This window comes from Miniopterus schreibersii (genome assembly GCF_964146895.1).
Source record: "Miniopterus schreibersii genome assembly, chromosome: 5".
In the NCBI taxonomy this organism is placed as follows: domain Eukaryota; kingdom Metazoa; phylum Chordata; class Mammalia; order Chiroptera; family Miniopteridae; genus Miniopterus; species Miniopterus schreibersii.
The window spans coordinates 52297799-52322971 of NC_138106.1; the positions used below are offsets into that span (position 1 = coordinate 52297799).

The 25173-nt window shown below is 37.7% G+C and overlaps 1 protein-coding gene across 2 annotated transcripts in view; it reads left to right on the top strand.

Moving 5' to 3' along the window:
• Positions 1-25173, top strand: part of LSAMP (limbic system associated membrane protein) — a 1857927-nt gene that overhangs the window by 1035162 nt on the left and 797592 nt on the right. For both annotated transcript variants that reach the window (XM_081137699.1, XM_081137701.1), the window contains exon 3: positions 5655-5752. In XM_081137699.1, the coding sequence (XP_080993825.1) occupies positions 5731-5752 (22 nt within the window). In that variant the 5' untranslated portion in view covers positions 5655-5730. The remainder of the gene's footprint in view (positions 1-5654; positions 5753-25173) is intronic.

A 25173-nucleotide genomic window follows, 5' to 3' on the forward strand; every position in this document is an offset into this window, starting at 1 on the left:
TTCTAATAAGTGCACACCATTCTACTGGATTACTCCAATGCATTTTCCTTATCTGTTCTCATTTTTATGCCAACATAAACAATACTGAGATAAACATTCTTGCTCAGATTCCTTCCTAGAGCTGTGAAAAACTTTCTCCAAACATACAGCCAGGAGTCGTGGTGTCAGAAGCTCTGTACTGCCAAGTCGCTCTCCATTACATTGTACCAGTAGTTTAGACTCCCACCAGCAACGCTTGCAATTCCCTATTTGCCACTTCCTGTCCAACACTTGGAATCACTTAAATTTTGACAATCTCATGAGTGTTAATTGATGCCTCAAGGTTTCAGTTTTTATTTTTCATGTTATTATAGAGTTTAAATCTGCCTTCAAATGATTATAACCATTTAGGGTTTATTTCCTATGGGCTTTCTGTCTTTCTTCTCGACGACTTCAAAGGGTTCCTTTGGTTCCCCAAATATTAATCATGTATCACTTTATGTAGAATGACTATCTTCTCCCATGCTTTCCTCTGTTAATTTTACCAAAGGTACTCTTTGCTAAGTGAAAGTTTAAATTTTTTGTTGTGCTCAAAATCATATTTTATCTCATTGCTTAGCTTTTGTGATTTCATTTAGGATGTTTTCCTCCATCCTGAAAACATAAGATATTCCCCTCCATTTTCTTCTTTTAGCTTTTTATTTTTGCCTTTTATACTTTGGATTTTAACTCATTTTGAGTCCTTATTTCAACATGATATGAGGAAGGGATCCAGGTTATTTTTCTGCATAATTGTGAATCACTTTTTAAAATACCACCTGCTAAAAATAAGTCATGCCCCCATTGATATGTAGTGCCATCTTTATAATACTTGAAAATTCCCATACTTACGAACTTTTCTTTTTATTTCAGACTCATCTCTCTGTTTCTTCATGACTATAGCACTCTGTTCGAATTGTTTCATTACCTGATGGGAAAATTTCCCTCCTTGCTCTTCTCCATCAAAATTGGCCTTAGTTATTTCATTGTTTATTTTTTACTTTGTGTATGTGTGTGTGTATGAATGTTTGCTAGGTTCTGCAAAATATAGTGTTGAAATTTTTGTTGGGATTTCATTTAATGTGTAGGCCAAAGTTAGGAAAAAAATATATTTTTAATAGAAATTCATGTTATGTTTTAGCTTAACTAACTTCTTTATTTATTCAGTTATTAGTTTATGTTTTTAAGAGAGTTTTAAAATTAAATCTGTAAAGGTCTTATGATCTTATATGTTTCTAATTTTCTGTATTCAGCATAAAGTGTTTGTAAAGTTTTTGCAATACAGTATTCTCTCTGCTAAGGATGTTCTCTATTCCCCCTTTCTAAGTTTTAAACTTGGTTTTAAGATTAAATTTCTAATTTTCAAATAACTTTTCATTATCTATTGAGATAACTATGTAAATTTTTTGTATCCACTAATGTGTCAGATTACACTATTACATCTTCAATTTGGAGCACAAATACTGTCTGATCAGACTAAATATGTTTAATATAGTTATGAATTTGATTAGCTAATAGTTTATTTAGGATTTTCTTATGTATGCTCAAAATTTAAATGGACCTATAATTTTCATTTCTTGTACTGTTTTTACTTGATTCTGTGAATTTGAATAAGCCAAGTTACTTTTTCTTCATTTTATAAAGTAATTTGCAAAATATAAGAATTATCTATTGAAATTTTAGATGAATTATTCTGTAGAATCACCTGCACCTAAGAGTTTTTTGTTTTGTTCTGTTTTGTTTTTTAATTTTCTTTCTATTACAGTTAACATTCAATATTATATTAGTTTCAGGTATACAGCATAGTGGTTAGACTTTTACATAACGTACATAGTTATTACAATATTATTGACTATATTTCCCATGTTGTACTTTACATCCCCGTGACTACTTTGTAACTGTCAATTTGTACTTATTAATCCCTTCACCATTCGCAACAACATGGATGGACCTAGCGAGAATTATGCTAAGTGAAAGAAATCAGACAGAGAAAGACATACCATATGATTTCACATGTATGTGAAATCTAAAAAAAAACAAATAAATGAGCAAACAAAACTGAAACAGATTCGTAGATACCAAGAGCAAACTGATGATTGCTAGGTGGGAGGAGAGTTGAGGAGCTGGGTGAAAAAAGCTAGTGGTTTGCATGTATATGTGTGTGTGTGTGTGTGTCTGTGTGTGTCTGTGTGTGTTTAGGGAAGAAAATCTTTATTATAATATATAATCAATTATCTATTTAATTTTTCTATTTCCTCTTGCTCTAGTTTAGACATTTTCTACTTTTCTTATATAATTTTGTTTTGGATTTAGAAATTTATTGTCATATAATTGTTTTTATAGACATTTTATTTTTTCTTATTTCTCTTTTGTATATCTCACTTTCCATTGGTAGCATTTTCTGTTTATTTCCCTCTCTGCTTATTTGTGCAACTGTTTTCTATTTGAATAATTTTCTCAGAAAACCACTTTTTTTGTTTTTATTAATTACATCTCTTTTCACTTCATTAATTGCTGACCTTATCTTTATTATTTTCTTCATTTTTGTGTTTTTGGATGTACTAAATTTTTTAGTTTAAATGTTTAGCTCATTTGTTTTCCAATATGTTTTGTCTCTGATAAAAACACGCAAAGCTTCAAGTTATTCTTTATGTTACAAGTTATCTGTGCCCACACATTTTTAAATGGGCTATTTTAAATGCCATTTAAATGTTTTCTAATTTGTCTAAAGATTTTCTCTTTAGCCAAAAAGTTATTTAGAAATAATGGTGCGTGGATGTTGTTGTTGTTGTTTTTTGTCATTTCCAGACAAACTGTGGTAACTTAGCTTCCCTTTTATGAAAAATTTCTGATTTTATTATACTTTTGTCAGAGAATACAGTCTGAATGATGGTGAATCTTTAGAATTTATGTATGATTTCTCTGTTTGGTTAGTGTATAATCAATGATCATGAATGATCCAAATGTGCTTGATTAGAATATGTATTCAGTTGTTATAAGAGGTAAAGTTATATATTTGTCTATTAAATAAAACTTTTAAAATCACATTCCTAATATATTTTCTACCATTCCTCCTTTTTTGTCTACTTATTTTGTTGGCTTCTGGAGAGTGTGGTTTAAATTGCCAAATAAATGGTTGATTTATGTATTTCTCCTCTTGGTTCAGTCACTTGTTTGTTTACATATTTTGAGGATATATGGTTAGGTTCATATATGCTTACACTTCTTTTATCTCTTTAATATATCCTATATAATAATTCTTTCTGTCCTTTATTATATTTTTGATAGGCTCATATATCATTTGCATAAAACTCATGGATCTCCAAAGTCAGCAGCCTTTATTACCCTTTTGCTCTTGCTCTGTTCTATCACTATAAAAGTTTCATAGCCAGACATTAACAAAGCCAACCAGAGAAGCACCTTTATGAATAACTATTTCTAACTTCTTCCTTTCTACTGCCCAGTATTCATGTGCTTCCCAGTTCAGGGAGTAAATTATTCATATGTGTATGAAGAAATGGATATTTAATTGTCCCTGCCTGTGAGCACTCCACATTCTGAGTAGAGTCGAAAATAAAGGTTCTCCCCCCAAAGGAAAATGGAATAAGTTGCCAGCTCCTGGAACACCCGTTGTTTGAAGGGGGATGTAGGACATGGGCTGATGGATATGAAGTATAAACCTAAGCATCTGGCACATGTGTGTTACCTCACCTTTTCCAAAATAGGGGTTATTTTTCTGCGTTTTCCAAATAAAGGAACTGAGGCTCAGTGAAGAAACTGGCTACCCAATGCCCCAGAGCCAGTAAGAGATGGAACTGAAATAGAAACATGTCATTCTGATACTGAAGTTCACATTCTTTGAACTTGGCTAAGCTACTGTTCCCTCTTCTCATATCAAGAAAATTTTAGGTACCACAGTCCCTTTTATCTCAGGATGCTCAAGGGGTTGAATGTCAGGGTGAAAAGACCCTGCTTTTACACTTTGGTCTGTAGACGGATAGGATAACTCTATACAAAGGAATACAAAAGGGATGGGAACTGCTTTTAAAGAGAGCCAGCACTGCTGACTAGCCTAGCACAGCATTACTGAATGTCTTTCAAGATTTTTCTTTAAAAAAAAAAAAGAAAGAAAAAAACAGAAAAATTCAAATTGTTAAAGTTAATTGCAAGATAAAATTGCCATTTGTCAATAGCAATGTAATTTGTATTATAAATTACAGGACTATAGCTTTCAGGCATATTTTATCAATATGTTTCCAATGATTTAATAACAGTATTTTTCAAAAATAAGCCAAGACACGTTTTCCCTCTTTTTAAATGAACGTGTTCAGAGGGTTTTCATCAGCGTGCTCGCCAGCTCTGCAAAATTTCTAGTAAATAAATTATCACCAGGAGGCTCAAAATCCATTACCATAAAAAAAGCCATTTTTCCCTCCCTAATCGATTGCCCACTGTGCGACTGCTAATGGGACCATACACACATGTTGTGCAGAGGGAATTCATTTTCAGGTTCTCTCTCTTTTCTAGAATTTATTTTACAAAGAATTTCTCACTAAACTCATAAATTAGTCAATGCATAAAATGAACACTTCAGCTTCCAGCAGGAGAAAAGTTAGGGTTGTGCACCTAGAGAATTTTCCAAGCTGGTTCCCAGGGAAATGGAGGTGGCACTAGGTGCTCTGCAAACACTACAGTGCCTTCCTCAGAGAGCCAGCCCTTTCCTGCTCCCAGCACCATGGTTTGCCTGCTTATGTAGACTTGTGGGGCACACAGATTTCCTGTGTGCTGATAGGTACTCCCTCTGACAAGTGCTCTGAGCAATATTGGCCTTTGAATTTAGAAGTTTTAAAGTAATCTTGGAGCAACTAGATCCATTTTACCAAGTCATCTTAGTTCATTCTCACAATCCCATCTTTCACTTCTGATCCCAGTCTTCTGCCTTTCACAGATGATATTGCAGTTGTATAAATCCCAATTTATAGCCTTCCATAAGCCTTTTCAAGCCCAGAGTTTTGGCTGCCAAATCAGCCTTGCCCACTCACAGAATAGCAAATCATAGGGACTAAAATAAAGTGAGTGGCATGGGAAGGGGCCATACCCCAAATTTTACTCCAACTGAGAACTGTTAAATCTAATATTTTATTTAGAATTATGTCTTTTGGCAACTTTGGTTGCTTTCTCTCAATAGTTTAGAATCCTGAAGCTAGAAGCAGACTTAAGTTCAATTATGTGATCGCCTTCAGTTCACAGATGGTTTGTCTTGGTCAAGGTGGCACTCCAGTAAGAGGCAAAATCTGGAATCTAGTCTAAATTTCCCAATTCTTTATTTTTGGATGAAACTATCTATTTTTGAGGAATACAAATATTAGTGGAGTTAAGTCAGCCTGACAAGGAGATGCCTACAAATACTGGTGTGAAGTGAAGGTGAATAGGAGAAAGCAGGCCAGGGATAGGTGTATAGGGAACATTTAAAGGGATTTAGGGAATAGAAAATTATAATGGGAGCATATAGTGAACTTGGGTAATTTCTCTATGTGTACGGACCTAGCTCTGCCTGTCAATATATACCATGCTTCTCAGATGTTCTTAAAATTCTCTTATGGTAACCTATTTTTTTTTTCTCATTCCCTCCTTAGGTAAGTTGCCATTCCTGCTTTTAAAACACTATTGTCCTGGAAAAGTCATATATGTGGTGCAGGTAACTGTTCTATTATGGCTTCTCTACTCTCTTCAGGTAACTACTTCTCTTTGCCTATTTTTTCTTAGCTAGAGACTTAATTGCACAGAGGTCAGAGTTTTCATTTACTTGAGTCTAAAGGTCTGATAGCATAACCCTTACACGAGCCAGATGGTCATTTGGAGACTGCTATACAAGGATTACAAAGTTTGTTTGCATATGTTATATTTACTATCCAGTTTCTTGTGAGTTTCTCATGGAGTGTTGTCTGACAGATCTTGATGAGGTCTCAGAAACCAAATGACACACCTCTTTCTAACACTTAGCCATGAAAAATAGTGTTATTCAAATTTTACAGTGGACCAACGCAGGTCACCTGTACCAAAGTTAAACAGCTATGTCATTGTGGTTTTCATTTATCAGGATGATGTCTTAGATGCATGTTGAATGATCAGAAATTCTTTGTATAATTATTGTCTGCCACAAATATGAGCAACACATTTAGAAATGCCTTCTAAAGCATTTAGAAATACCTTCTCATTGAAATTCTTAAATAATCCTTTCTCATACCAACCTTTTTATTATTTCATTCTGTTCTCATAAACATAAAATTCAATGATGAATATATAGATGGATGGATGGTTGAATGGATGAATGGGTGGATAGATGATAGATGACAGATAGATGGATGATAGATTGATGATAGATGATAGATAGGTGATAGATAGATGGTAGATAGGTAGGTAGGTAGGTAGGTAGATAGATGATAGATAGATAGATAGATAGATAGATAGATAGATAGATAGATAGATAGATAGATGATAGATAGATAGATAGACAGATAGATAGATAGATAGATAGATAGATGATAGATAGATAAAGAAAAAACACATATTTTCTTAAATAACTATTGAGGATTAAAACAGTGGCCATTAGAAAAATACCATAAAGAGTAAAGAATGGAGACTACAAATTGTAGGGACTGATTTTTTACCAATGGAGATTTTTAATGTCCTGCTATTCTGCTCTAATGGTCAGACCATAAACAAATTCAAATATTTGTTGCACTTTTTGTAAATACAGAACAGCCAAATACATTTCTGTTAGCCATGAGTGTGTGTGTGTGTGTGTGTGTGTGTGTGTGTGTGTGTGTGTGTGTGTTTTGACACTGGGCCAAATCAAATCAGAATGTTAAATGGAGTTAACTGAACACTTTCTAGATTGTCATAATGGTGGGCCTGAAACAAAGGAAATACAAATGTAAATCACTTGAATCCTGAAAATAGCCAGAGATCCTTAAGAGTTTGAAAATGAATATATCCCAATAGCTGTATTGGGATTTATGGTATTAAAACTTTGGCCTAATTACAAACATTAATTTTCTTTAGTAGCATTGTAATAGCAACTCTATTGCTTGAGGGTCTCAGGCAAGACCCAAATTATAGATCTTTGAAATTATTTTTTCAGTTATTAACACCTTGCATTATTGAAACTTGAAGATATTTTACATTAAAATGGGCTTTTCATCAGCTACATAATTTGTTTTCTTTTTTAAAAAGTTTTAAACTATTCAAGATAGTGAAATTTCTCCATGTTTAGGTTTTCCACTTTATTCTCTATTCTCAAATACTACCTCAAGTTTCTTTTGTGTTTAGGCTTTTAACACCACAGGAGAACAAATTTTAAGAATATGTATTTTCACTGATATTTTCAAAGAAAAGAATTATGGTTGCTTTGGGAACTTGAACAGAGAATTTCCTGACGCCTGTGTAATTATAATCTCAGTCTTAATGATACATTAGCATATTTTTGCATCTAATTTTATAAACAAATACAAAACTCTATAATAATGCAGTCTTGAGTGGCAAATCTAAAACTATAGAAGTTAGGTAATCTCTAAACATAAGATTCCTTGAGATAAGAATGGAATATATCTATATCTATATATCCATATTTATCATAACATATATCTCCAGTTTTTAACTATGTTCTTTGCATGAAGTTTACTTTAAGTAAATGTTTTCATTGTCTTATTAAGATGTTTTTCTTTGTCTTGACTTGTTTCACCAAGCCACACCTTATGCTTTCCTCAATGGGTCCCCAAAATATTTGGCCATGTGCCCTAAACCACAGTGCCTGGACCTTACAAATTCCTAGTCCAGTGGTGGTTAAGAGCAGAAACTCAGAAATTGGTCTCCCTATGATTCAGTCTATTTCATCAGTGTAACTTTGGACAAGTTCCTTACTATTTTTGTGCTTCAGTTCTCTCATCTATAAAATGGGGGTGAAAAATTCACAGAATTGTTTTGAAATTAGAAAAAATTAATATATCTAAATAGGTAAAAATATGCCTGGCTCATAATAGATATACAAATGCTTGCTATTTTTGTCTTTGAATGTTGAAGTATTTGAAAAACAGCTTTTGTTTAAATATAAAACATAAAATATAATTAAATAGGTATTCTAATAATTCCTTGGAATTAGTTAATGAGTAAAAATTATAATACAGTCATCCCTTGGTATCCAAGACCTCTGGTTCCAAGACATCTGGTGATATCAAAATCTGTAGATGTTCAAGTCCCTTATGTAAAATGGCACATAGAGCAATGCCTACAGTCAGCCCTCCACATCCATGGATTCCCAACCATGGATAGAAAATACTGGTTTTGATCCATGCAAAACCTGGTGATATGGAGAGCTGATTGTATATTTATTGAAAAAAATCCATGTATAAGCAGACCCTCAAGGTTCAAACCCTTATTTTTCAGGGGTCAACTGTGTATATCATGTTCTTATTTTAACAATCACTGAGCATATGCATGTATATAAAATATTTGATTTTATGTAGAATTGTGTCTAAAGCAGTTTTCAAAGAATAAAGCTGAAGCTGTAGACATTTTAGATGCTATACAGCTCAGTGTTTTATTCTTAGCTACTGGACTGCATATTTGTTCTTCTGACCAGAAATTTTACTCATGACTTACTATCTTTAATTCTCTTCTGATGCCTCTAATATATACTTCTATTGATGTTCCTAACAAACAGTCCTGTGTCCTCAGCTTTTTAGTATTTCATGCTGCAATTATAACTGAAAAGTGTATTTGGTGATAATAGGATTGCTGTTTTCATTTGTCTCAAGGGGTTATTAATCTGTTAAGCCACTGCAAAAAAAGGTAACAATAAATATATTATATTTATGAGTTTGATGGTCTTCATTACTTCCTTTGGCTTTTTCAGCTTAGTCTCAGGCTACTGGTTGCAAGGCTAGACTCTCTTCCAGGGATAGATGTCAGGGATTATTTCATCCTTTCTGTGACCTCTTCCTTCATACAACAGAAAATTCCCTTTGAACAGTAACAGGAAAACTTTAGCACTAACAAAGTTGCCTGTTGAATCTTTTCACCCATACTCTTATCCATGGAGCAAAAGTAGCAATCTGGACTCAGACCCCAGCAGTTCTATTCCTTAGCTGTGGGACTTCAGCAGGTCATGACTTTGGGAACCGGCTTTCTCAAATGTAAAATGCATAAAGTGTCATCTACTTTGTAGTATTGCTGGAGGATTAAAAAATACTTTCACGATGTCTCGAAAAGTTGGAAATAAAATTAAGTTGAGTTAGTCAATTTTTTTGTTTTAATATTGGTTCATAAAAGCCAAACAAAGCCCCTGGAAACTGTTTTTGAGGCTAACTTGTGTCATGAAAACTAGGCTTACTCTTTGATTGTTCAGTTAGAAATACTTCAAATATTGTGGAAATCAAATCACATCATAGTTGAAAATATTTCTAGCTAGTCCTTAGTCCAACATCTTTATTATAATAGATGATAAAACTAATGAAGTTACGGGCCCACAGTGACTCACAAAGTAGTGGGTGAGTCAGGGATAGAATTCAGTTCCTTTAATTTCAAACACCAAAAAATAAGATTACTTGTTCTAATCTGTTGATCCACACCATTTATACTCACGTACATGGAAACTTTGAAGATAAGGCATTGAAAGAAAAATGCATAGATTAAAAGGCCACTAAACCTAATGGCCCTTTGTTGCAGGGTTTACTGAGAAGGATATTCCCTCTTCAAAACTGCCCATAGGTCAAAGATACGAGATGCAGAAGGGTTCAGTTCTTAGGAAAGATCAATGTAAATAAATAATTAGAATTATACGACTACTGTGTGTGGGTTTTGAGTAAATTCAAGAAAAGCAAATGTTGCTTTTCATTATAAATTGCCATTTCATTGGCTTGAAATTCCTAGGAATTGTGCACTGGTGCTGGTAGAGAAATTAGGATAACAGAGACTAAAATGGTGTCTGCCAAGTAAGTAGCTCATCCTGATTTCCCACTGAACACTTGCTCTATATTTCCAGTTATGTATGAGATATTGCCAAGTTTATATCACCAATTTTCACCACCATGCAGAATTAATAAGTGAATAAGTATTAGCATTGTCATATTTACTTCTAATTGCTTTTATCAATAAAACATTACACATTGAGTATCGCTCTTCTTTTCTGTTCCCTTTTTTTAAACAATTTATTTGTTGCCTTAAGCAAATTTCTGTAAAACTGAATGTTTATGGTTTCTACTATTTGTTGGGTATATAATAGACACTTAACAAGCTTTCTGATTCTAATTTGAAAGAAAATGTAACTTTTTAGTGCCCTTTGAAAATGTTATGTCATTTCTGATTTTGTTCTATTGTATATTTCATCTAATTTTTAACATCCAGGATTCTAAATAATATTGAAAAAGTCATAAAATTAAAAGGCACAGAAAGACATTTTTACATATTCTTACTTAAATATCTCCATTTCTCCTTTGTCTTAAACTTTATGATTATAACTATTCCTTATACAGCCATTATTGCTGTTGTTGTCATGCCTTGAATATATTAGTGAATTTTAGGAAAAACTAGAAGAGGAGAGTCAAAGCTGAATATGAAGCTTGAGTTGCTTTGGGGAGGGGGGGGTCTTATCCAAATAGATAACAGCTTAACTGTACGTTTTCTTCTGAGGCAAGAAGGACAGTGAACTTTCTGTGCTCATCTTAGGGATAAGCACAGAAATATCAGGAATCATGGTGAACTACATATGAGACAATCTCCCTTAACTCATTTTTTTGTCATTGTTAAAATAGACAAGAGTTCTGATTTTTAAGGCAGAAAGGAAATAATACAATGGCTTCTTTCCACATGGATGTTAAAAGCTAGAAGAGAGTCTAATCTCAGCTTGACCTGAAACGTAAGCCCCGCTCTTGAGTGTAGATCGTGTCCCAGTTACCTGCACTTTGTTTCAGCCTGCTGGCTGTATGACGGTAATGGGCTGGCCTCATGACTTCTTCAAAGGCCAGTAGGAAGCTGGGGAGCCAGAGCGGGACAGGAGCGTTTGGTCTCGTCTGTACTGAAAGGTCAGGCAGCACACGTGTTTACATGTGTTCCTCTACCTGCCCCCAAGGTAGTATACAACTCCAGGTACTGACAGGTCCGAAAAGAGACCTATGGTTTAAGCATCAACAGGCTGCAAACAACACAAATCACAGACAGCATCCTGTGGTTCTGTTATTTCAGTTTTTCCCAATTGCTTGGATTCTGTTCCTGCGGGTGCTTTGTTCTCGTTAACCTAATACAATGCTATTATTAAAACCAAACTTAAAACGGGGCTATAGCGTTACTGTTGAGCTCTCTGCCTTCCCACTCAAGTAATGGAATACTTAGTTCTCAGTTACAACATGCTTTTATTAAAGAGTCGCAATGTTCTTTACAAATATTAACTCATTAATTTGTTCAGGCATCCCTCTGTGGCTCCTAAAAGTATTATTTTTCTTATTTTATAAGTGGAGGAGGAGAAGCACAGGCACATTTTTGTAAGTTCACACTGAAATGAGGGAGGCAGGGAGAAGAAAGGAACAATTAAATATCCCTCCTAACATCTCATCAGACCCCTGGAGCTACAGCATTATTTGTTCCTTTGAGCTTGTCACAAGCTAAAAAGCTTACATCTCTTAACACTCACTAATGTGTGATCTCAGGTGAATGATTTTAAGTCTCCAAACCTCAGTTTGCTCATATTTAAAACAATGGAAATGATGCACTTTGTTAGGGCTGTTGAGACAACTCTATTATATCCTATTTGTAAGCTGTTCAGGAGAGTCCTTTCCTGCTATATAGCAAGTGTAAGAAAATGAAAGCATTTCTAAATAAATTTAATGGTATTGAACCACATTTCAATATTCGAAGTGTCTATAATGGAAGTGCTATTTCATAAAGTGGTGAGTTACCCCCCCTGGCTGGGTTTACACAGAGGCTGATTTCCATTGCTCATTGGAGTGTGTTACTAGATGGTATGTGAGGTCTCCTTAAAGTCTAACATTACAAGAAATACTAGGTGGTGAGGCATTGTATTGGAAGACTATAAAAATCCTTGGTACTTGCATGGCTCTTTATAGTCTAAATGTACTATTAGTATGTATGTATATTCTCATTTAATCTCATAATAACCCTAGGAAGAAGACAGAGGAGGTATAATTGTCTTCATTTTACATAGGGGAAAATATTGAGCAGCAGTGAACTGAACTGACTTTCTCAAGGTGATATATTTGGAAAGCTAGAACTCACCTCTTGTTTTTCTGACTCTGTGTCCTTGCATTTTGCATCATGTATAGTCATTCATGTTTCTGTTCTTGCATGAGTGCCATTGAAACACACTTTTAAAGATCTACCTTCCTTTTCAGCATTCCGATTCTGTGTTCTCCATATCCACTCAATTCCTCCCGCATCCACAAAGCACAATGTTGGGATGCCTATGTGCACTGGTTGAAGACTAGAGTGAGACTAAAAACTGGAAGGCACATGCCACCCTACCCCTGATTTCACCTTCCTCCAAATTTTGCCCATGTCCAGAATAAGATGAATTCCAAGAGCAGGCCTCATCCTATGTTATTCTCTGTGTGGCAATGGCATTCTGAAAAGCCATGGTGAGGAGAGCAACATTTCTTGCTGTGAATTACTCTTGGGATGAAAGCTGTTTTTTAACTAAATCTGAGGTTGAGTAGTCATTCAGATGGTGACTAATGGGGGTGGTTGTAACTAGGGTGGTAGCAGGAAGCTAATACTGGGAGGCTGAGAATGGGCTCTGACCCTTGCTATAATTTACTGCCCTAATATGATGAAGGAGGAAAGTGCCACAAATGTTTACAGCCAACTAAAGTGTGTTCAGACCTGCCTTTCTTGTCTGTTTTTCTTCATCAAGCTTCAAATACACATCACTGGAAGAGATACCAGCTGCCATTCACTTTAGCCAATTTATTTTCTTTATACAGCTTAATTCATGCTGTATTTTTTCACTTACTGAAACAAATAATTTTCCTGCTTTCTTTAAAATGAGATAAATGCCATCAGCTAATGCAGGCATTGGGTTCGCTCTTCATCACGTCTTCCCAAGGCAGTAAAGCAAAGACTTTAAGTAGATATGAGTGTTACTTATAAGGCTGAGAGATGCTGAAACTTTCTTCCTGTTTATCCTGATAGGAAGCTGAAGGTTGAACTTTATCCATATGAAGGTCTATCTCAGCCCTCTGTTTTGGCCATTCATCCTATCCCAGGGTCTTTCCCTCTTGTTTAGCAGTAAGGCCAACACACTGCTTGTTGTAGGAACACATTAGCTCAGTATATATGTGTTTGGGGAAGTCGTAAACATATCCCAAGTCAGAATGATTTGTGGAGAAGGCAACACCCAGTGAGTGGAATCCTCTGGGAATCCTTAAAGGAGAGGTCCATTCCTTGTTCAATTTCATTTTTTATTCTTTCACTCAATAAACACTAAACACCATATAATGAAAATAAAGAGAAATTGTAAAACTTTGAGCCCTCCTAGTAATTCTCAGCCTTTCATGGGAGACATGAAAGTAATAGGACAGTGAACTCTGTGTAACAATAGATGGGAATTCAGGTGTTTCAGAGTCAGAGAGGAAGGGACCCTGACTACGTCTGAGGAGTACAGGTTTCCCTGAAGGTGGAGATACCTGAATAGAGTCTCAAAGAATGAGCTTAGGAGGTAGATTCAGGAAAATGAGTCTTTCTGGACAGCAGGATACACAAATTCATGAACTTGTGATGGAGCGTGTCATGTCCAAGGCAAACAGGTTGGTGTGACTAAAGCAACATGTATACTTGCAGTGGTAAGAATTGCAGTCAGAGAGCTATGGAGGTGTAACCTTTCAAAGTCATCAGATGTCCAGTGAAAAGGTTTGGATTCCACTTGTGAGGAGAAGTGATGTGGATAATTTTTAGGCTGAGGGAATTCCAAATGCTATAAAGCTCTAGCATCTGATGGGTGTGCGTAGCAGTTGGTCAATGCTTCTTTCTTCAGCTTGCTTCCTGTTTAAGCTGAGGTTGCCATACCCCATCTCCAGAACCTGGTTGGGATGGATATAATTCATCTGCATGTCTGAGCTGAAGGGATAGATTCAAAGAAATGGCAAGAAACACAAAAGGACTTGACAGCCTTTAAAGAAATTCTTTTAGGAGCTGAACTAAGGCCATCAGAGTGGGGCTAGAGAAGGGAGAGAGTGGAAGGAAATGAAGGGAAGAGAAGAGCCAGGACTTTGACAATGACTAGGGAACAATTCAGATTCAGTGGCAGATGAGTGGAGGGTTGTTCTGAGAATGGTCACTTGGCATATGGGAGAAAGGACAACATTCCCCATCCTAAAAAAGGAGCAGGGGTGAGGAACAACCGTGTTGGAGGAGAAGCAGCTTAGGATCCTATGCTCCACTGAAGCTGATGTTTCACCCACAGCTTGAAGCATCCCATTGTCCTCGATGTTTTTATAGCAGTCTTCACACTGGGTTTCGAGTGACTGTTACTTTAGTAACGTTGATAAATGTGTCATAAGTAACCCCTAAACTTCCTTAAAATTTTATGCAAGACAGCTTTGTGGGAACAAGAGCAAGGGGGCCTATAAGTTTATGCTAATAATAAAAATAATTCATAAATAAATATTTATAATATAATAAATAATTATAATGAGATATACTATGCACCAGGCTTGTGTTCAGCATATTCCATGTATTACTGCATTGAACTGTCACAACCGAAGAAGGGGGGCAATCTCATAATTACCATTTTATAGAAGAAAAATCTAAAAGCCAGTAAAGTAAAATTATTGCTCAGGGCCTTAGGCAAGCAAATGGTGTAAGTAGGATTTAGACCCAGACTTGATAAAAAAGGTGGAGTGTAAGTGTGCGAGGCTGACTCTGTCAGTAATACCGCCCAGAGCATCAGTCAGCCTGCCATCACGAAGCACCCAAACAAAAGCCTTTATGGGGTTTTTCTCAATTGTTTCTTTAAGAAGTCTAAACTTATTAGGCTAGTGAGAGTATTCATAATGATAATTCAATAAATGGAAAGACAGTGAGAGAGAGAGAGAGAAAGAGAGAGAGAAAGAGAACCAGACAGTTTTTCAGTCTCCAAAGACTTCGAAAGCTACCATCGGAGGTTATCAGGGGAGTATGCACGAATTAGGAGTTTAGATGATAGAGCCACCTTTGAAGCAATCTGTATGAAAACAGCTCAGAGGAGCCCTGGCCAGTTTCCTCAGTGGTTAGAGCGTTGGCCCTCGGACTGAAGGGTCCCGGGTTCAATTCCCGCATGTACCTCAGTTGCAGGCTCGATCCGGGGTCAGGACGAATGCAGGAGGCAACCAGTCAATGTTTCCCTCTCATGTTGAGGCTCCTCTCTCTCTGTTTCTCTCTCTCCCTTCCACTCTCTCTGAAAAGCAACGAAAAACATGTCCTTGGGTGAGGATTTAAAAAAACAAAACAAAACAGCTCAGATGATTCTGCAGGTGCTTCTACTAATGTGCAGCCTTTGCTTGCTGGAGATGGACTTGAAAGTGGCCTCCAGGCTGTTCCCACAGGCGCTGCCACTGACATCCCGGTGCCCAGACAGAAAAAGTGGCGCAGGCTGCTGCATCAGCTTTCCCCAAAAAAGAGAAGTGTGGGATGGTGCCTGCTGACTAAAAAAGGACACCAAGGAGTCCTTTCAAGTATGATGTCAAGCCCCACCCTGCCTTCTTCCTCCCAGTGGTCCTTTTTCTAAGACTTATGGTGAGGGAAGAAACATACTCCCATATTTTGGCTTAATTCCAAGCCAGGAAATTCTATTTGGCTTCCAAAATTGATTTCTCCCAACAGTTTCAATTAGGTAAAAAATTCTCCCTCCTCCTCTGCTGTAGGAAAGTGTGAATACCTGTCCTACTCTCTTCATTTGGATTCACGGAAGCAACAATGCACTTGTTGAGAAATATATGTGACAACCAGGGGGTTGAAAAATTCTGTAGAGATGTGAAGTTACTGCCGTATTTCTGTGAAAATCTATAGCCCAACCTCTGGCCTTTTAGAGGAAAAAAGTGATCTTTCTATAATCAACATATCCAGCGGTGCCATTACTTTCCAGCACAAGGAAGTAAACACATAAATAAAATATTAGTGGTGATTGTAACAGCATGTTCTATTTTTTTAAGTCTGATATCGCTCTAAGTAGCCCTTGAACAATGCATTCAGAAATTCACCAAAGGCATCTGAGCTCACCTCTTTCTGCAGGAAATTTGTATGCATCACCCTTGACACTTAAAAGAAAGCGTTTGAAAATATTTGGCTATAAATGTGGGATATCTTCATTATGTTTCATATAAACAATATTCACTTTTCCTGACTTTCCTACTCTTATCTTCCTCTTTCTTCACCCTTCAATAAGATATGGTTGTGAAAACGAATGTGTTTTGAGAGAAATTAGAGAGAAATGACAATGGAAGGAAAGGATACCTGGAACCTGAGCAAGAAAGACATGCAAAAGGAAAGCAGCATTGGAGGAGGGTTATGAGAAAATTAAACAGATAAATTTACAGGAACACCAAATAATTCTTTCCATGCATTTCTTTATCTCTTCCCATTACTCTCTTTGAAGAGCACGAGCCCTGTAATTCCTCTCTTTGTCTTTCTTGTCCTCCACTGAATCTCCAGGACTGCTAAAACAAATCAAATCAAGAATTAACCTTTTAAGCATGAAATATATCTCTTTGCTATGCTATGTGTGTCCTCTATAAATCATTCTGTGAGAGAAGTCTGGGAGATCGGCACTGCTCCAATTCTCAGGTGACTACACTGGAAATGCTAGCAGCAGCCCCCCTCATTTATTGTGATGACTTTTCCCTGGCTGAAACGCTGTTCTGCTACAGCCTGGGGTAGGAATGAGTGCTTCAAATAATATCCTCATGCAATATACAGAAACACCGCAATTATAAAACTAGCACAGTGGCAAGGTTATAGGCCCAGAGGAATGAATGGTGAAACATAATTATTTGAGAGTAACAAAGTTATTCCATGGCCTAAAGCTGTTGAATTATGCTCAGACTTAAATCACAAGGGAAAATATCAAGGAGGGGAGGCCAGTCCCGGTTCTTAGCACCTTTTCCCACCTAGCATGACTCAAGGTTGCTCCCCCTGAAGGACCCGGAGCTGCTGGTTCCCAGCCATCTCATGGCCCCTGGACACAGCACTCATGAAAATAACTATGGCAACCATTTACTGCATGCCTACCCTGAGCCAGACACAGGGCACTGCTATCTCTAATCTCTCTCTTAGCCCTGCATTTTCGGTATGACAGTCAGTGTCAGTGTACAGAGACATTAATTAGCTGTGTCCAAGTTCACACAGTTAGGACTTGGCAGACCCAAGATTCAAATGTAACGCAGCCTGACTCCAATGACCCTGCTCTTGCCATGACTCAAAGGGACAGTGGAGCCCATAGGTCTTTGGTTTCTATCTACTCTCTGTAAGGAGCTATACTCTACATGCAGACACTTTAAAAAAAGGAGCATCCCAACAGGAGGAGAGGATATTCCTCTAAGACAGTGCTTTCCAACCTTTTCAAGGGCAGGGGAAGGGGGGACTTTTTAAACACATTTTGTCCACCCATGAAATTTTAATACAATAATGCACTGTTTATCTTTTTTATATACTGTGGACCACAAATCATTGTAACAGCTAGGATGTGTGTACCCCTTTGGGGATGGTATTGCCCCTGTTGAGAATGCATGTCTGTTCTAAAGAGACACAGCACAGCACTGAAGCCCTCCTATTCAGAACACCCAGCAATGACAGCACAGGTCTTCTTGCCCTCCACTTCCCCGTAGGGTAGATAAAATACATTGTGAATGAACAGCACTGGGGAACATCCACAGTGGATGGATTTAGTAAAGGGCAATGAGTGCACTCTGAGCACTCGCGGACACTTCAGACGGGCAAGTCTGATGTCAGAGAGAGCAAAGTGCGCATGCCTACAGTCCTATAATCGAAACCACTGCTGACCACTCATTATTTTTCTTATAATTGTTGACTGATCTATAATTTGATTGCAGAATCCCAGCTTTTATACTGAGCCATGGGCTGAACTACACAATTAAGAATGCAGAAGCCCAAAGAAATCCAAACACAAGGTTGGATTTACTGAGAGATGGAAGTGATTCTTAGCAGAGGGGCCAATGAAAAACTCCTGAAAAGTGGGAAGAGACTTAGATTTACATTGAATTAGCCTTTATTTTTATTTTTATTTTTGAAGTATATCTTTATTGATTTCAAAGAGAGGAAAGGAGAGGGAGAGAGAGAGAGAAACATCAATGATGAGAGAGTCATTGATCGGCTGCAGCCTGCAACCCGGGCACGTGCCCTGACCGGGAATCGAACCCCATCGCCTGGATCCTAGGTCAACGCTCAACCACTGAGCCACACCCGGCTGGGCTGAATTAGCCTTTATTAAGCACCCACTATCCACCAGGCATCGGTCTGAATGTTTCTACATTATCATATATCTAAATTTCACAATAATTCTATGAGGCAGATGGAAACAACAGTCCAGGAGCCTGAAACTCAGCAGAGATATTCCAAATTTACTAGTTCAAGATGATGCAACTCTCAAGCAACAGGGTAAAGGGCCAAGGTCAAACACGCTTCAATAAAGTCCCAAGTCTTACTTTGGTTTTGGCTGCAGTTATCCTCTACTTTATACAAACCTGATGCATGAAAGTGCACTTTCTTACAAAATAAGACATTGTATAAACATAAAATCACAAATATTAACATAAATACATATTTAAGAATTACATTAGACTTATTTAGAAAATTTGACATTAACTTGTGTCATTGCCAATTTTTAAATGAACTTTTGAAAACCATACATTTTATTTTATTTATTTAGAAAACCATACATTTTAAAGGTATCTATAAACTACTGACTGGTAAGGAAACATGATTTTTTATTCTCTCACCAAGCCTCTCCTATTCTCTTAATTTCCTTTTCTTTTATCTGAAACTGTCACAGATCAAAACTCAGAACAAAGGAGCAGAATAAAAATGACTGTGCTTGGATGTGGGATGTAAGCTAATAAGAAGCTGTCTTAAATTGACTATAACATGCAAAATTTTGGAAAAATAATTCTAAGATCTCAGTGTATTGCTTAGTCTGTGGAGAGCAGTCCACCATTCTTGGTTTTTCTTAACTCCTTGCATCCTGACCAAACACCAAGAAGAATAGCTGTTTAGAAAAGCAAAGATGATTCATTCACTTGCCAAATAATAAATGACTAAAATATGCCAGGCTTGTGACAGACACTGGCTAAGAAGCATATTAATTAGACAAGAATCCCTACCTTCAAAGAGCTACAGTCTAGTTCAAATTAAACAAGACTCACACATTAAGCAAGAACACATCGATGAATATCTACTTATAATGATGATAAATATTTGAATGAAAAGACCAAGGTGCCTTGATAGAGAATTATGGTGGGGATGGTGTGATCCACTTAAGAAGAGTCAACATTAGTTCTGAGGAGACAAGACCTGACTGAGGATGAGAACTTGGCTGTGAGAAAATAAGGAAGGTGGGCTGAAGCCTAAAGGAACAAGCCTGAAGAAGAAATGGGTTTGGCATATTTGAGGAATGAAAGAAGACCAGTGTGTGTGGGGTGCTTTGGACAAGGGGAGAGTGGCCTGAGGGACCCTGGAGATTCCGGGGAGGCCAACCCAAGCAGGTCACTGCAGGCCGTAGTACAAAGATGGGATCTTATGGGGCTTTAAGAGCTATGGGGAAACTTCCCACACGTTTAAGCTGGAGAATAGCAGGGCCTACTTTATATATTTAGAAGATCACTTTGGCTGATCCAAGGGGGAGAAGAAGGCAACGTGGTATCAGTAAATAGTCTATAGCAGTATCCAGACACGATGCATTGGTTGGCTATACTAGTGTGGGAGCCAAGGCAAGGGGAAATGACTCAAGTACTGACCACTGATTAATGTGTGAGGAGGCAATTCCTGGCAGCTCTACCTGGTGAGGGAGAAAGCATCCAGGACCACTGTGACCACTCCAAGGCTGACCTGTAATTGCATAGACCTTACCTTTACCAGGACTATTAATGTATATCTGCTGTCACCCAGTTTCCTCTGGCTGCATGGGCTCTTTCCCTGTACATGCAGGAAAGTCTGCATGTGACTTCCTTTCCCTAAAGGCAATGTTTGCTTTGTTTTGTTTGTTCTTTTGGTTTGTTTTGTCTTGTTTTGCTTTGTGGGATGGGGGGAATTCTTCTATATAAGATATCAGAAATAGGTTTGGAGGAGAGGAGTATAGATGTTGATTTGCCCTGTGGTTGTTTTTCTATAAACACTATGCCTAAATTATATATCAGATGATTTTTAAAAGCAAAGCACTTGATTTCTCTCACCACAGATTCTTAACCTATAAAATAAAAAATGCTGCCCTGTTACACTAGGAAGAGTAATGGGAGAGAGGAATGTGGCAGCCTCTCCACCTGAAATACAAACATTGGCATGCTAGATGCGTTTGCTAAGAGGTACATTTAGCAAAACTATGCTGTCAACCAAAATGATAAAGCAGATGACAACTCATAGGACAGTACATCTCCTGTTCTCTTGGGATCTCAAACTGGTTTGTACTTTCCAGGCAACAGCCTGACGTCCAGCCTTCACTTTCATCCACCTTCGGCATGATAGCCTCTTCAGCATCCCACTCTGGCTAAGCCATAGTCATGCTAGAAAGCAACCTGAGAAGCCTTGCTTTTAAAGCACTGAGGAGTATCTGCAGCCTAAAGTGTGACTCCTGCAGAGATTCTGCATTATAACAGAAGACTCCGAGAGCCCAGATCCTTAGCCTCAGAAACATACATTTCCAGTGCTGAACCAGAATGCTACTTGGGGACAGTAGTCTTTTGCGCAGCCCTCTAATCAAACTGCAGAGCCAAACGGCTATTGCATATGCCTGGGAGGCCAGCCCTGCTGCTCAGAGTTCTGAATGGTTTGTTTTTTCCTCTTGCTTCTGTGCTCAGAGATGGCAGCAGCCCCTCAGTCCTGGAATCAGGCCAGCAGTCAGTCAACCAGCAAAGTATTGATTAAACACCCCGGAGTGTATTGCCCTCTCGAGGCCCGTTCTGGTTGCAGCTTCTGTACTTTTCTGAGAGCCATACTTTTCCTGACGTGACTTAGCTCCGGGAGACTTTTCATTTTGAATGCAAATGTTTAGGGGTTAAAGGCTTATTTAAGTGTCCCTGGGGTAGATTGGTTGGGAGACCAGCATTGCCTTCTTGTCACACATACTCTATCTGGAGCCAGTTAAAGACTGGAGAAATTGCTCGAGGAGGCGTGTGGAAAGTTAAGAGGTAGAAAGCAATCAAGGCAACATTTTCTGAGAATAGTGTTAAAATCATGATTGAGAATAGAAATAAATATGAATCAGTCTCCTTTTTTTCGATTAAATTATCAATACCATTTCCTGAGTAGCTGGGATGGTTTGGGGGGGTGGGGGGTTGTATTGCCATGTTAACAGTCACATTTTATACTTTTTTCAAATGCTGTGAAATTATTCTTTTCATGATGAGTGGATACAGCTAATGCCTGTCATCAGAAGTACCCTGGAAATAGAGCAAGCTCAAAATAAAAAGTATTACTTAACAGTGCATGGTGGTATTAGCAGGGCATACCTTCCTGAATTGCTGGGATTATGGTTTTAGCACTGATGGCTGAATGCCACAACTGCATTGCCCCTTGGAGGCAAACATCTCCCTGCCACTGCTGATAAAAGTGGAGGGGAGATGATACATCTTAGTAAGAATTCTGACCCTGATGTGCTGTGATACTAGTGTTTTTCTAGCTCAAAGGAGAGAATACATTCCATGAGTGAGTCCGTGCATGTGTATGTCATGCATGTGTGGGTGTGAGTGTGAGTTTTTCTCTGGCTAGGAAGAGTCTGAGTAAAATCTAAAAATCTTGTAGAGGTAAAAAAAAAAAAAATTGCTGGCAGATGTCACTCCATTGACTTGATTCAATTTTATTCAACATTCCACGTTTTCCCCTGATGTTAAAGTTGCCTACAAAGTATGTATAGGATATATACATAACTCTCATATTTCCTTTCAATCAGGTCCATATAGTAAAGATTATTTACCTTTTTTTATTATTATTTTTAAAGTATATTTTTGTTGATTTCAGAGAGAGGAAGGGAGAGGGAGAGAGAAACATCAATGATGAGAGAGTCACTAATCGGCTGCCTCCTACACGCCCCCTGCTGGGATCGAGCCCGAAACCCAGGCATGTGCCCTGACTGGGAATCAAACCAAGATCTGCAGGAACATAGGCGGATGCTCAACCGCTGAGCCACACCTGGCCGGGCAAGATTGTTTATCTTTACTATCTTCCAGTCTGATGCCTTCTTGAAGTCCCTGATGCTGTAGTTTCTTACCTAGACAATCTTAACAGCCTCCCAACTGACCACCAGTGTCGCTTGTTTCCGGAGACCTTATCTTTCTACAACTGCCCAAGTGATTATTCTGAAGCCCAGAGTTTGTTGAATCACTTTCTGCTCAAAGTGACTAAGTGACTCCTCACAGCTTTAGCTAACATCTAATAGGTAATAAGAATGCCCTTTATTGAGCCCAGCCTACGTGGTAGTGAGTCATAACATTCCAGGAGACAAAATCAATCAAATGGTGTTCTAGTGTATTTTTACTTTCGACCATAAATGATACTAGATGATATCTAGATACTGCCCACGTAACAAGCGGAGACCTATGACATTTATGGCATATCTGAATATATGGGATAAAGAGAACGTTCTTAAAGAATTGGTATGATTTTACAAATCAGACGCATACTGACAGGTTACTTCGTGGAGGTCATTAAACTTACATTCATACCAGCGATGTACAAGTGAGTTTTTATTCAATTCCTTGTCCCCATAAATTTGTTGGGTTTTGCCAGTCTGATAAATGAAAAATAGCATTGCCTTGAAGTTTTAATTTGTTTTTCTCATTACCTGAGGGAGGTTCTATAGAAGAGGAACCTGCCAAATGGTCTCCCAGAATAACTGAGAGATAAATGCTATTATTATTATTCACCCCTTTATGGAGAGGAAACTGAGTCCCAACACTCTCTAGCTTGATTCTTTAACTTCCTATCATTAATTAACTTAGCCAATGAAGTTTCAGTGCTTTCTTATTGTATTCAGTAATGGATTCAATACAGAACCATGTGGGCCTCGATCCCCGCCCCCCATTAGCAAGCTTCACAAATACCCTGCTTTCTCTACCTGCAAGTCTTGGCACTTGCCGCCCTGACTGCCTGGAATGGGCCCCTTCACTCCCCAATCAACTATTTTCTTCATTGCCTACAAATCTTTATCGAAGCATCACCTTCACCAGGAAGGCCTCCCTGATTTGAATTCTTTATGCTCTGAGAATATCCTCTCTGACCTCCAGCCCAGGCCTTAGCACCCTGAATTATAGACTTGTTTCAGTGTAAGATTCTTGGTGGCAAGACAACTTCTTATTTGACTCTGTTCCCCAAGTACTTGGCCCAAAGACTGGCACATAATAAGTGCTAACGATATATTTATTGAATCGCTGAAGTAATGAATGAGTACAACCAACTAACTGAAAATTCAAAGAAAGAAAAAAGACAAAATTTTTATATGACAATTTTCCAAAATGATGTGGTACTACTTAATTGTTAGCATATTTTTAACACAATCTTATTTTCTCCAAGGCTTTATACTTTTCAGAAACTATTACTTAAGGTATTCTGGCTTATACTTCATTTGAACAGAACACAGAGAAAAGGTCTTCTATTCCTGGGGTTTTCAATATTCTTAGGGGCTTGGGAAGCCCTCTGAGGGGGCTTGAAAGAGACAGTGATGAGAGGCTCTACTTCGCCTCCAGGCTCCCCCTCAACCCCCATACTCACCCACCTGTTTAACCAAAGCAAGCTGTCATCTATCTTATATCTTGGATTCCTGTGGAAGCTTTTTTAATAGAAAATGGTCCTTGGTTCTGAAATGCTTAGTAGTCTTCAGAAGAGAAGGAAGCCCAGGTCTCTAAATCAGGAGATTTGGGTTCTAGACCTGCCTCTGCCTTGGGCTAGCTTTGTGACCCCACACTAGCCATTTACTTATCTAAGGCCCAATATTTAATGTGAGATGCGCCCTTTGGGCTAGAAGAAGCCAAAAGCCCTTGTAACTCTAGATCAATATCTCTGTTTATATCCATGTATCATATCTAGTTAAAATTTCATTTTATTCACCGCTCGCCTTTTAGAGCCCTGCGGCTCTCGCCATCCTTCTAAAAAGTCACTACTAGGTTTCAGTACCTCATGTATGAAGAGCAATTCCCTTGTCCTCACCGTGAAAACCTCTCATGGGGGACTCTGTACCATGTAAGCCCTTTTATCTCCTTGGTCCTCGTGTGTCCCACCCATTTCATTAGACACAGTCCACAAAATCAACTCCAACTGACTGCTTAAGGGACAATGTTCATTACTTCATTTTTGTGTTACTCATAGGTCAAAACATCCTATCATGATAGACCTTATTAATATAAAAATATGTAATGTTATGATTTATTTTTTATGGAAAAGTTTCTTCATGATGCAGATCATATTGCTCCTAAACTACAATCTCCTTGAGGGTAAATTTGTCTGTTTTAATTACTGCATAAAGCATGCATGTAATAGTAATGTAAACAGCTCTCTGTGTCTATAAGGGCTCAGATTTAAACTACGGCAGGGTGGGAGGTTCCTGGTTTAGAATTAGAGATGCTTTGAAAGTAAAATATAATTTAAAAATTATTCTCAAATACAGGCTTCTTAGTTCTTTCCTATTATATCTCTTTCTCTGTAAAGTAAGAACACACCTGTTATTTTGTGAATATCAATGATGCATTTCAAAAGAAGTCCCCTTCACATAGTTATAATATCCTGAAGAAGGAGAAGTCGTTTGCAGAGTAGAAGAAAACCCGCTTCTGTCATTCCCTTTGTTCTTCTGTCATTTTTGTCGAAAGCCTGAAAGATTTAAAAAAAATTTTTTTTAAGAATCTGTCTCAAGGACACTTTTCACTTCTTCCTTTCTACAAATTCTGATCTTTTTGC